Source organism: Balaenoptera borealis (assembly GCF_965194805.1).
Source record: "Balaenoptera borealis genome assembly, chromosome: 12".
NCBI classification, from domain to species: domain Eukaryota; kingdom Metazoa; phylum Chordata; class Mammalia; order Artiodactyla; family Balaenopteridae; genus Balaenoptera; species Balaenoptera borealis.
In genome coordinates, this window is record NC_138869.1 from 83595795 (window position 1) to 83610289 (window position 14495).

At 37.6% G+C, this 14495-nt stretch overlaps 1 protein-coding gene across 19 annotated transcripts in view; it reads right to left on the reverse strand.

Moving 5' to 3' along the window:
• PKHD1 (PKHD1 ciliary IPT domain containing fibrocystin/polyductin) overlaps positions 1 to 14495 on the reverse strand; it is a 476353-nt gene that overhangs the window by 157523 nt on the left and 304335 nt on the right. For all 19 annotated transcript variants that reach the window (XM_082346239.1, XM_082346233.1, XM_082346232.1 and 16 more), the window contains 2 exons: positions 4905 to 5059; positions 3392 to 3544 (listed from right to left, as the gene is read on the reverse strand). In XM_082346239.1, coding sequence (XP_082202365.1) covers positions 3392 to 3544; positions 4905 to 5059 — 308 coding nt within the window. The remainder of the gene's footprint in view (positions 1 to 3391; positions 3545 to 4904; positions 5060 to 14495) is intronic.

The window sequence follows — 14495 nt, forward strand, 5'->3', positions numbered from 1 at the left end:
TTAAAATAGATATTGTTAAAACAGTATAAAATACAGTCACTAGATTGATTTAAAAATATAATGAGTACTAATTTGTCAGTGTATATATTCTTGGTAAAATAGATAATAACATGAATATAGGGGGGAAATGAGTTGAATTAATAAATATAACACCTAACTCTAATATAGCACTCATTATATACCAGGCACTGTTCTATATGTGTGTGTGTGTATGTGTGTCATATATATATATATATATATATATATATATGGTCTTAATTTTTGTAAAACTCCTATATTTGATAGGTGCTGTTATCCCCATTTTACAGATAAGAAAACTGAGGCAGAGAAGGGCTAAGTGGCACATGAGGACTTGGACCCAGGCATATGGATGCAGAGGCAGTACTGTTAACCCCCACTCAGGCTCAGTGGGGAGCACGCAGGATGTGATGGAATAAACAGAACAGCTTTGCCCTGAGATTCCAGTGATTGGGCCACAGTCCTGTGCCAACAGATATCACGTGTCCTTAGCTAGGTAGGCCACAGCTTTGTCCCTTACTTCTTTTCTTTATTCTTCTTCTTTTTTAAAGGTCCTGCCCAAGGTAAACTATAAAGTTAATCCCCTCATTAAAAATGGAGAGAGTTGTGTCGTTTTAGTATTTAAAGCACAAAGATAGTCCAGCCTTAATCTTCCACCTTCCCCACCCCCTTTTCACAGATGAGAAACCTGAACCCTTGCAAATCAGCTGCCAAGAAGAACCAAGCTATTGTGAGAAGGACGGATGAAGTGTGTGTGTCTTTCTTGATGGTCAAACAGGATTCCAATGTATCTAGATTTCTCAAATGACACTGATTAAGGAGACACTGGTAGGCGGTGTGGAAACATTCACAGAATGATAAAACATCTGAAAACTATTTGTGTGGTGATAACACTTTTCGATGTGATTTAAAGCATCCCTCGCCAGCAGCACATAGCTGAAAGGGCCATGGGACCTGCCTCCGAGAACTCTGGCACAAAGGACACCACGCTAGTGTGTGTCCACACATAAAAGCTTATTTTGTAGAACGGAAAGTGGTTCTAGAATCTTGGTCAAGGCGATGCATCATTATCATTTTACTTAGTGTTCTTTTTTTCCGTCATACTTGCATGGTTGTAATTCATAGTTTTAAATTGTACAAGATCTTTTTACTTGTGTGCATATTAACCAATGGTTGAAAACTAGTCAATAGTAAATACTTAAGATGTCTTGAGCATTCAGATGGAGAAATTAAGCAATGATTTTGTTCACGACTGTTTTCTTATTTTTCCTTTTGTTTATCACAATTCTGAGCACAACTTGCTGGATATTTCCGGTCAGAAGGAAGAGAATGACAGAGGTCTCTGATTTAAAAGCAGGAATTGTTAAGCCCTGGCCTGCGTTTCTGCCCTGTAACCATTCAACACCATAGCTGGCACCCTTGACCTACCCCTGAAGATGCTACCTCATCTAGGCTCTGGAGTATGTTACAGAAAAACACATGGGTTCTTAATACAGTGTCGGGACCTGGATTGGATTCTGGAACAGAAAGAGGACATTAGTGGAAAAACATGTGGAATCTGTATAATGTCTTGAGTTCAGTTAACACTAATGCACCAGTGTTAATTTACTGGTTTTGACAAATGTATCAGAGTTTTATCAGATTTTCACAGTAAAGGAAACTGGATGAAAGGTACACAGGAACACTCCATACTACCTTTGCAACTTTTTAATAAATCTAAAGTGATTATAAAATTAAAAGGTTATCAAGGGCTTCAGAATCAGGCTTGAATTTGAATATTACCTCTGCCACTTGCAAGCTGGATGACTTTTCTAACTCTTCATTTATTTAATTCACTCACGTTTATTGAGCACCTAATACTCAGCAGTTACCATATTAGGAAACCAGGGCTGAAAACCCCAACCTTACCCTCAAGAAGTTCAGAAGTTCATAATGGAGTTTTATAAATTAGCAGGCTATTTTATTATAGACTCAGTTTCCTCATCTATAAAAATGAGGATAAAATGTCTTTCTCACAGAGATATTAGGATTAAATGAAACAAAGTAGGCATGAAAACCATCGTGGTTCCTAGTCCATAAGAAGCATCGAATACAGATTCTCTTTCCCTTCCCCGGGGATGATTTAAGAGCCCTGACCAGCAAGCCAGAGGCTCAGCACCAAGCCAGCATTGCTGGTGGTTGGGCTCTGGCTTTGGTGCTCAGCTGTAAGAATCGGCCTTCTGTCCTGCTCTGGTGATCAGGTTCCAGCCTGGACTACAGTTACCGTGGAAAGGGGCCCTGTCTTGCGCTCCTTCCCTAATTCTCTGTCTTCATAAACTGCAGGGTAGTTTTGGTTTTACACAACCACAACCGGGATTCAGCCTTTGTCTAGCCTTCCAGAGCAGGGTTCCTCCACCTCAACATGACTGACATTTTGGACCAGATAATTCTTTCTTGTGGGAGGCTGTCCTGCGCCTTATAGAATGTTGAGCAACTACCCACTATATGCCAGAAGCTCCACCAAAGCTGTGATAAGCAAAAATGGCTCCAGATATTGTCAAATGTCCTTTGGCCAGGAGGGAAGAGCAAAATCACTTCTGTTGAGAACTGCTGGAGCTGGAGCTTATGGAGAGAGAGCTTGTTCTATGAACCAGAAATCCCGAACTTTTGTTTTAAGGTCCAAACATTGCCCTTTACCATACTGGCAAAGCAGATATACCCACAAAAAGTGTTCCATGCTCAATATATTTGGGAAACCGTTAGATCCTTTGCTCTAGGCTTTCTCAGAGCCTATATTCATGTACGCAGTGAGTTTCTAAGATGGAGCTTTATTTGACTAGGAAACAACTTGGGAATCAATTTTAAGGAACCTAAGTTTAAGAAAAAGGTACTAATCAAATAACTTTGCAGCATTCCAGAAGAGCTAAAGCTTGAAAGAAATGAGAGAAATTTAACTGATCCCTAAAGCAGTCTAGAATATGGAAATCATTCTTATTTAAATTTACACTATTAATTTATAGCATGAGATGAGGCCTGCCATCAAATAGAGCATGCTACTGGGAAAGAGTAATAGAAATTCAGAAAAGAGATAAAATTCAATTGGTCATTAAATCATCTATAATTTCAAAGCAGAGGAAATTTCACATCTGCTGAAGATATTTTTTTTTTGAGGTAAAAATGTGCCTGTGTGCTGATAGCTAGTATATTATTTTAACATCATACTGATAATTAAGCACAGACTAGGACTGAAAATTCATAGCTTCTCAGAGCACAGAGAAGCATCTATTTCAAATATTTTGTTTTATAAATGAAAATTCCCACCGTTGGAATTTCTGAGTGTCCCAGATGCATAGCCTCCAATTGGTAGTGCTTTGTAACTTAAAATTTCAGTTACCTGAAAATTCTTCCACGCTGGACTTCCTGAAGGACCCCACAAGTAGTCTCCCCCCGCATGATGTATCACCCTGGATTTGTATGTTTCGGGTCAGAAGTCCAACCTCTGAAGCCAAACGAATGTGTCGGCCATCCTCCATGACGTGGACACTTCCTGGGGCAACGGGAGTTGGGAAAGGAAAAATTTTTAAAAACCTATTTCGGAGATCGCCAGCTGGGGACCCAGCGAACCTGACAAATGAAAACACTCCTTTCCCCGCGGAAGTCCTCCCAACATTAAGGTCTGCTTTTCCTCGGGCGTCCTCCACAAACGTCAGCTGAGAAATGAAAAGCCGGTTCACTGGTCTCTCATTGGGATCAGAGTGAGCGTGTTTGAGCAAGAATTCATTCCTCCTCAATCACTATGGGTATCGGGACAGGGATGTCAGGGCAGACCGGTCCAATTAGTGGGGTCCCCAGCCTCCTTCCTTCAATTCCTCAGTGTGAGATTCCCGCCTTTGGTTGTGCATTGTTCCTGAACCTCTTTGAGAGAGTGAGGAATCGCAGATCCACTGAGGCAGTGATAGGACTGAAGCAGCAGCGGCAGCGCCCTCTCCTGGCGGGTCTGGAACTCATCACTCCCAGAAAGAGCCTCCCCAGTCTTGCTGGTTTGTTCCACTGCCCACCCCACATTGCATTGTACGTTGCGTATTATAGGCAAGGATTGCTAACGATGTCTCTTTTCCCCGCCACTCTTTAGAAACAAAATCATCCTTAAAACCATGATTTAGAGATAGCTTTAGATACAGTCCTGCTGAAAGCATGTATTTCCCTCTCACATATCAGAGACAAGAGATATCCCCTAATCCCTTTATGTCCATGTTTTTTACTTATTAGCTATATTTCCTGGGTTAAATTTATTTATTAGGCTGAAGCGGGAAATATGGTTATTTATTATTTAAATGCAATATATTTTAAGTGTGTATACTGTATTAAAATATTCAGTACTTTTTTTTTTTTTCAAGAAAAAGGTATTTGGCTTTTATTTATTTATTTATATTTTGGGGCAGTAGTAGTAGTCAATTGATAAAATGAACTTCATGTCAGGAAGGACACATTCCTAAGGATGGAAAAAGGAGTCATTATTTACAATAACTACCACATTCTAAGTGGCTGTGGGATTCAATATGCCAGGAAATGAACTGGAAACTCATCTCCCATGAGATTTATTCTGGCTTAGCCATGAAAATGCCCGGTGACCTTGAACAAGGTTCTTAACCCTTCTGCCTGCTTCTAGGCTTGCCATTATAAATAAAAAGTTTAAAAATTCCCTCACATCAAAGTATTTTTTTTAATTAGGCAATAAAATTAATGAGGGGATGGAGATAAAGCCTTCTAAGGATGAGGCCTAGGGCAGCAGTAAAATATTATCCATCCCCTCTGAACGCCAATCAGATCCAAGGTCCCAAGGCAGGTTGCCGAACACGTTTTTCTTGGCTCATTCACTTCCCTTAACTAACAAACCAAAGCCTTACCGATGTGCCGGTGTCTGAGCCGTTCTTGGATGCTAATATGGTGGCCCCTGACTTCTTTCACAGTGAGGACTTCTGCTTCGTGAGGCTCGTATGAAGAGGAGCTAAGGACAATCTTGTCTTGGGGTCGCCAATCCACTGTGTTCTCTACTATAATTCTGTAACAGCATAAAGATGGAATCAGGTACACTGGCAGTACAGCACAGATGACCTACTAACTCCAGGGAGAAGAGGAAATCCACTGCAAACAACAATTCCCACCAGGGAGAGTAAAGTAGAAATATCAAGTCAAGACAGAGAAAAAAGGTCTTTGCAAAAAAAATTAATGCCAGTGGAGTTCATCTTCTGGCTGATATGTATACAATACAGGGATAACAAAGATACTCTGCGGCCATGAAGTACCAGACAAAGGAACAAGAAAGAGTAGAAGTTCCACAGTTTAGTATATGCCATCTACATATGGTTTCCTAAAATGGAAATCGTCTTCCTCGATTGGGAAACAGTTTGAATAATAAAGGTATTTCAGAAGGGATCTTTTCTCAAATTTTCTGAAGACCTCTAATACCATTTTCAGACAATTAATCATCATGCATTAAGGCTCATACCTTCGTGGTCAAGCAGATAAACTGTGAATCCTAGAGGTTCCACTTAGTAGCTGTGTGACCTTGAGAGGTCATGTAACTCTTCTGAGTTTCATATCTTCATTTGAAAAGTGACGATATTTCGAGCTTCCCTTCCCCATCTCTCTGTTATTGCAGAGACAAAGGTATGCATTCCCTGAGGGTGCTAAGTTCCAAGCATTGTGCTTTCATCACAATATGTAATAAGGGTTTTGTTCACTTTTGTTTTTTTAACTCACATTTAATAAAGTTTTTGTTCAGTCGTTCCCTGCTGCCTAGTTTTCCAGTGAATATATTTGCTTTATTCTCCATTTACAGTCATTACCAACTTCAATGGCGTAAGTTTATATTAATCGCCTGCCTCTTTTGCTAATGTCCACACTTTAGCAAGTGTTGACAATAGTCTCCTCTACCAGTAAAGGTTCATCCAGGCAGCAGGTCCACGTGAAGGCCATTCAACCGAGCAATACATATTGTCCGCTCTAAGCAACAGTATGCACCAGACACTATCGTAGGTGCTAGAGACATAATGGTAAATAAAACTTATGGCCTTTGTGTTAAAAAATGACAACTTAAATTTTGACTAGCAGACACCCTTAAAGAGTCTACTGTGTGAGTGGGGAATTCACAGATGTTTCATACATAATATTAACACCAAAAAAGAATGAAATTAAAGGGGGTCATTCTTGGCCCAATGATATGAATCTGTTATGAACCAAAGATTGTAATTAATTTAAATCTGTGTGCCTGAGGTTAGACAGAGAAAAAGAGAGAGTGAAAAAGAGAGAAAAAAAGACAATTGTGAATGGTTGCAATAAATGGTTGCAATAAAATAACAAAACTCAAGATTAGATAACTAAATGGAGTTAGAGGTTGAATTAGGACAAAGGAAGGCTCCTGATCACGTCCAGTTTCTTTCCATTAAATGACATCACTCCACCTGTTTGATTCTTAGTTCTTCACCTGCAATAAAAAAGCAAAACTCCTACATTTCATAATGACTATATTATGATAATCCATGAATTTATGAGGTCTATGACCCATACAGTGGATTATTATATAGCCATTAAAAAGCACATTGTAGCAGAGCACTGAATTACAATGAATTCTGTTCATTATGTATTGGTTGAAAAAAGATGGATATAAAATAATATGCCCCATTTATTTTTAATAAAAATAATGCATGCACAAAAACAGAAAATAGGAAAGATGCACACTAAAAATGTCAGCTCACCAGTGGAAGGTGGGTTTATTAGTCATTTTCACTTAAATCTAAATTTTCTAACTTACCAGGTAGTATATGGAAGTAAGAAAAAAAATACTTCTTAAAAATAAAACCAGGGCTTCCCTGGTGGCGCAACGGTTAAAGAATCCGCCCGCCAATGCAGGGGACATGGGTTCGAACCCTGGTCCGGGAAGATCCCACATGCCATGGAGTAACTAAGCCCGTGTGCCACAACTACTGAGCCTGTGCTCCAGAGCCTGCGAGCCACAACTACTGAGCCCACATGCCACAACTACTGAAGCCCACACACCTAGAGACTGTGTTCTGCAACAAGAGAAGCCACCGCAATGAGAAGCCCACGCACCGCAACGAAGTGTAGCTCCTGCTCGCCACAACTAGAGAAAGCCCACGTGCAGCGACAAAGACCCAACGCAGCCAAAAATAAATAAATAAATAAAATAAATTTATTTTAAAAAACATGTTTTTTAAAAAAAAAAAGAAAGAAAGAAAATCAGGTGATGAGTATAAAGTCACACCAAACCCAGTTAGCAGTATAACTGAAATCAATTCTTTCCTTCATGGCCAATGTTACTGGGATAATCTTTTTATTTTGTCTATATTGTTGAATAGAACTTTTCAGACAATACGTTACCACAATGTTCAGGAAAGTTCCTTGTGAAAATGAGATTAAAACTTATTGCCTATGGAGCACAGGAGATTTTTAGGTCTGTAAAAGTCTTATGTGTAATACTATAAGGATGGATACATGTCATTATATATTTGTCAAAACCTACAGAACAACACAATGCATGAACTGTAATGTAACTAAGAAATAAATAAAGCCTCATCCCCCGACTTCCTTATATAAGTCCTCTGCTCCAGCCTGATGAATCTACTCACTCTGCCAAGAAACAGATGTGTTCCTCACCTGTCACTTAAAATATCATCGCCCTTATTCTGCTCTTCACTCTTAAAAACTTTAAGTTTTAAGGAGTTCCTTTGCCTTCAAGAAGGGGGCAAAGGGGGGTCTCATCGCATGGGGGTCTCTTCTCCACTGAACACCCAGCCGCCTTTCTGTTCATCATTTTGACACAATAGATACTGCTGCCTTGTAAATGATTTTGTACTCTTGTCTTCTGTGGCTATTCAACTTTGATATTGTTAGTTAATATTTAATGAAAATGTGACTATCCAGCTATGTAAACCCCAGAGCACCTCGCAATTTTCTAGGCAAAGAGAAAAGGGAATTATTGAAATTATTATCCCAAACTTTATATTAAAAACATAAATGAACTTAAGTCAAGCTTTTTCATGAAGGCTTCCAAAACTTTACAGATTCATAAACATTTCTCTCTCCTCTATACTCCTGAAGCCTTGGGATTCTATATCTCATAAGAACATACACAGACGGCAAGGGAGCATGACCCCTTCTATGTCCACATAGCAACAGCAGTAACTTCAGAGAAAATTTTGATCCTCATATCAATAGCCTAAAAAGTTTTGCTAGTCAAGTATCAGTATTCAGTATTCCTTAAATTCCAATATCCACTCTTCCCACTTGCAGTCTTTGACTCTTATGGTTGCCTTTCAACCGTTTCAAGAAATCCTAGCTTAAGGATTTGAATTCCAGCTTAAGGATTTGAATCCCAGCTCTATTTCATGTATCTGATTAATACTAATAAGAATCCTATAGTTACAGGGAAGAGGAGAGACCTGCTCATTGTTCTGAGCAAAACACACCAAAATTAATAAATAAACAAAAAAATTAAAAGAGTTGTTTGCAACATAATTGGACCTAAATGGAAACCATATGAGAAGAGAGAGGAAACAATAATCACTGCAGAAGTCTCCTGAAAGATAACTTTTGAAAAGTATAAACAAAATATCAGCAGTTTCCGTTATTCTGGCATTAAATTTTACCTAGTATAGGGAAAATATAATACTTTTTGTCAAAAGAACATCATTACAAAGGATGAAAAAAATATACTTACAAATTTGATTTAGAAGTTTTTACCACTGTGTATAAAACATTCATATAGAAACACCTACAACTTAAATGAATTTAACTAAACTTTGGGGAGGTCTTAATGATAATAGCTGCACTTGACCACAGTCTCAGATTGTCCAGATGCCAAAATGTTTTCCCCCGAAGAATAAGAGTGGCCATAGACTTCTTAACTCTAGTAATACTGAGGCTTTTTTTTTTTAAACTCCAGTTTAAACTTTCTTTTGTCAACTGCCGTTGAAATCTACTGACACTCTCAGACCACACTGGACTATGTGAGGTGTTTAAGAAATCGAATCCTGTAATGATGCTGATGGTGACAACAAGAATAGCTGTCGTAGGTGTCAACTGTTTGTCTACCTGACCTCCTTTCTCCTTTGTTCCAGGAAATCCACCACATCTCTTCTGAGAACCGTTCTCCTCACCCACCACACTAAGTGGTCCTAGTGAGAGCTGCGAATTGCAGTCTCACAAGCCTTTTGCCAAAGGGTGAGCAAGGGATCCAACCTGCCTTCGTTGGTCAAAATCCTTCCCCTTTTCCAGTTTTATGAGGTATAATCGAAAACTAAAATTTTAAGATATTTAAAGCATAGAATATGATGATTTGATATACGTACACATTGTGACAGGATTCCCCCATTGAACGAACTAATACATCTGTCACCTCACATATTCACTCCTTTCTTTTGTTGGGTGAGAACACTTAAGTTCTACTCTCTTAGCAAATTACACTGTAGTCACCTGAACTTTTGAATTGAAACTAAGGGGAAAGAGAAATGGCCTCTCTGGTGGTAAAGCTGGGAAGAGCCAACAGCTCTGGGTTCATGTGCACCCCACAGAATGTGGAAACCTCTTCAGCAGAACTAAATGAGGTTGAAATATAGAAACAGGAGAGGTGGAGGGAGGGCCTGATGCAATCTCCCAAGTGGATGAAGAAGGGTGGCTTTTACTTTTACTTTTGACTGAAAGAATCAGGATTCTTACAATACAATACAATAACTACGATAACTACCATGTCGTGAGGCTGACTTGGTGCCAGAAACCGGGCTAAGTTCTTTATCCACATTAATTTACTTAATCCTTATAACTACTCTGTTAACCAGGCATTATTATTCTCATATTATAGAAAAAGAAACTGAGACTCAGAGAGAATACTTTACCCAAAATTACACATTTAGTTAATTGCATAATTAGAAGTATTTTAACCTGCCTGACCTAAAAGTCCAAGCTCATTTTCATTGTAGAAATCTATTGCCCTCCTCCCTTCCTAACTCACATGTCTTTTCCTAGCATGGAGACAATAGCCAATCTGAGATTAACACCCACTAGTTCATTGGACCAGAAGGAATCATCTTCTTTTGGAGACTACAAAAGTGATCCTGAACTCCTGCTAATAAATGAATAAGGCCACCAGCTCTATGTTCTAATATTTGAGCTAAATTTTTGGAGTATAATAATGAGGTTTGATTAATGAGCCAAAAAATTAGAGTAGTTTTTGAAATTAAATTCAAGATTCTAATGTATTAGACAAGATGTCATTGAGTCAACAGGCTCAACAAGTTCTGATTTCCAGAAAAGATACATCAATCCAGTGTAGCAGGCATTTATTGGAACTCTTCTCTATGTTCTGTTGTGTACTAGATGCTAAGTAATACACCAAATCAATAAAAAACACAATATTTTCCTCTCCTATAGAAGCTGCTTGGAAGAACAGGAAATACATACCTGAAGCAGTTCAGTACCAATCACTAAGAAGCACATTTTTATTAAAATTATAAATCAGAAAATCACATGGAATAGTGATTCAGACAGTGGGAAAATCATTGTGTGCTGGAGGGGAGATTGAATGTCTTGTAGGAGATGTGATGGAATATTTAAGGATCAGTAGGAAGTGTAAAGGTAGAGAGGAGAGGCAAGGGTACTTTTGACCCCCTAATTGTATATATCAAATATTTAGGAAGCCAGTACAGAAGCTGTTATAGAGAACCATGTGGAAGTGCCAAAGTGAGAATGTAGCAGAAAGGAGACAAACAAGAAATATTCCAAACAAAGTGTATCCATAAAGCAGCCACTGTGGAAAATAGTATGGAGGTTCCTTAAAAACTAAAAATAGAGTTACCATATGATCCAGCAATCCCACTCCCAGGCATATATCCAGAAAAGACAAAAGTTCTAATTTGAAAAGATACATGCACTCCAATGTTCATGGCAGCACTGTTTACAATAGCCAAGACATGGAAACAACCCAAGTGTTCACTGACAGATGAATGGATAAAGAAGGTGTGGTATATATACACAATGGACTATTACTCAGCCATAAAAAAAATAATGAAGTAATGCCATTTGCAGCAACATGGATGGACCTAGAGATTATCATACTAAGTGAAGTCAGAGAAAGACAAATATTATATATCACTTATATGTGAAATCTAAAAAATAATACAAATGAACTTATTTACAAAATAGAAACAGATGTAGAAAACAAACTTATGGTTACCGAAGGGGAAGGGGGGTGGGATAAATTGGCAACATGAGATTAACAGATGCATACTACCATATATAAAATAAACAACAAGGATTTACTGTATAGCACAGGAAACTACATTCAATATCTTGTAATAAACTATAATGAAAAAGAACAGGAAAAAAACCAAAGTATATCTGTAGAATACCATCATTGATTGGATATGGGAGATAATAAAATAGATATCATCAATGATAACCTTAGAATTAAAAGCCTAGGTCCTGGAAAAAGTTGAGATGAGAAATTATTTGTTCTTCAGGTCAGAGTTATTTTCTTATAAGTAACAGAATAAGTTAATAAACCACTTAAGAAACAGAAAAATATCAGGACAAAGAGGCCGGCCAATGCTTTACACACTTTCTTTAAAAAGTAAATGAGATACGAAATAAGAAAAAAATGAGAGCCTTTGAGAAAGGTTCCCCATAAGCCTACTCTTTTCTCTGTTGTCCTCACTCACTAAATTATACCACTCTTCACCCAGTTGCTCAAGTCAGTGACCTTTGAACTCGTCCCTTTTGCCCAGCGCACCAGCAAATCATGTTGGCTCTTCTTCAACATCTATTTAACCACTTCTTTCCTCTTCCATCATCCTACCCCAATCTAAGCCATCAGCATGTGTCACCTGAAATATTGCAATGTTATTGCAATGTTTTTTTAATTTAATTAAATTAATTTATTTTTTATACAGCAGGTTCTTATTAGTTATCTGTTTTATACATATTAGTGTATATATGTCAATCCCAATCTCCAAATTCATCCCACCACCACCTGCCCCCCTCGCTTTCCCCCCGTGGTGTCCATACGTTTGTTCTCTACATCTGTGTCTCTGTTTCTGCCTTGCAAACTGGTTCCATCTGTACCATTTTTCTAGATTCCACATATATGTATTAATCTACAATATTTGTTTTTCTCCTTCTGACTTACTTCACTCTGTATCACAGTCTCTAAGTCCATCCACATCTCTACAAATGACCCAATTTCGTTCCTTTTAATGGCTGAGTAATATTTCACTGTATATATGTACCACATCTTCTTTATCCATTTGTCTGTCGATAGGCATTTAGGTTGCTTCCATGACCTGGCTATTGTAAATAGTGCTGCAGTGAACATTGGCAAAGCTACAGTAATCAAGACGATATGGTACTGGCACAAAAACAGAAATACAGATCAATGGAACAGGATAGAAAGCCCAGAGATAAACCCACGCACTTATGGTCAACTAATCTATGACAAAGGAGGCAAGGATATACAACGGAGAAAAGACAGTCTCTTCAATAAGTGGTGCTGGGAAAACTGGACAGCTACATGTAGAAGAATGAAATTAGAACACTCCCTAACACCGTACACAAAAATAAACTCAAAATGGATTAAAGACCTAAATGTAAGACCGGACACTATAAAACTCTTAGAGGAAAACATAGGAAGAACACTCTGATATAAATCACAGCAAGATCTTTTTTGACCCACCTCCTAGAGCAATGGAAATAAAAAAAATAAACAAATGGGACCTAATGAAACTTAAAAGCTTTTGCACAGCAAAGGAAACTGTAAACAAGATGAAAAGACAACCTCAAATTGTGAGAAAATATTTGCAAATGAATCAACAGACAAAGGATTAATCTCCAAAATATATAAACAGCTCATGCAGCTCAATATTAAAAAAACAAAAAATCCAATCCAATCCAAAAATGGGCAGAAGACCTAAATAGACATTTCTCCAAAGAAGACATACAGATGGCCAAGAGGCACATGAAAAGCTGCTCAACATCACTAATCATTAGAGAAATGCAAATCAAAACTACAATGCGGTACCACCTCACACGGGTTAGAATGGGCATCATTAGAAAATCTACAAACAACAACTGCTGGAGAGGGTGTGGAGAAAAGGGAACCCTCTTGCACTGTTGGTGGGAATGTAAATTGATACAGCCACTATGGAGAACAGTATGGAGGTTCCTCAAAAAACTAAAAATAGAACTACCACATGACCCAGCAATCCCACTACTGGGCATATACCTAGAGAAAACCATAATTCAAAAAGACAAATATTGCAATGTTTTAACAGTTAATCTCTCTGCTTCCACCTTTGTCCTCCTAACAGTCAATTGCCCATACAGCGTAAATCAGATTCAAACATAAATTGGACCATATCCTGTTTAAAATCTTCCCAGACCAGGATAAAATCTGAAAACTTTATCATAGGATTGAAAAAGTAACAATTTAACTTCAAAGAGCACATGGTCTCCCTAAAAAGACTCACAGTAAAACATACTTAATGGATAAAAAATGAATTTCTTTTCATCTAGGTATAACCTCCTTTGACTTATCTGTAATCCAAAAATCCAACATTTTTATTCATCAGTCTCCCCAAAAGTCAACTGAAGCAAGCAACAGCAAAGAGTAATTTAATTTAGAGAGAAATTGATATAATAATATATAACAAAAGAAACTAATTTTTTTTTTCAAATATCTGGCTAAGCTTACTTTGGTTGGTAGTGTAAGAAATGAGCCTAAGTTTATAAAGTTAAAGTTTATAAAGTCTAAGTTTATAGAATGAAAATTTTCCTCTGAAGATTTCACTGTAACATCCTTCATAAAATAAATACATTATATACAAATAAATTCAGATCAACAATTCTGGTAGAAAGAATTCTTGGTGAAAGTTCATAAAGGGGTCCAAGTAAAATCTGTCCCCATAACAGTATATTAGAAAGACTTACTAAACTGGCTTTTGATGGAAGAAAGACTGTAGATCAATGTTTAAAGAAACAGTTTGAATAAGGTCTGTAGTTCGGTTAATACTGTATTAATATCAACTTGCTGGATTTGATAAAGTCTATGGTTATGTAAGATACCACCAGGTAATGCCAAGTCAAGGGTACATGGGCACTCTGTACTATTTTTGCAACTTCTTATGAGTCTTAAATTATGTTACAAATTTTTAAAAGGTTAAAAAAAGAAATTATCCATAAAATGAATACACTGTGATAATTATGTATCATTCATATAAACTCATTAAAGTACTCCTCATCAGGACTGATACTAAATAATTTTGGTTTTAATATGATTTTGTTTTTAATATTTGCAGTATGTAGAACACAAACAGTGGAATCAGACCCACTGTGGTAAAAATTCAGCCTCAGGAATTCTAGCTGTATGACCTTGGAAATTTTACTTACCTTCTCCAGCCTCAGTTTTTATATCTGTAAAATGAAGATAA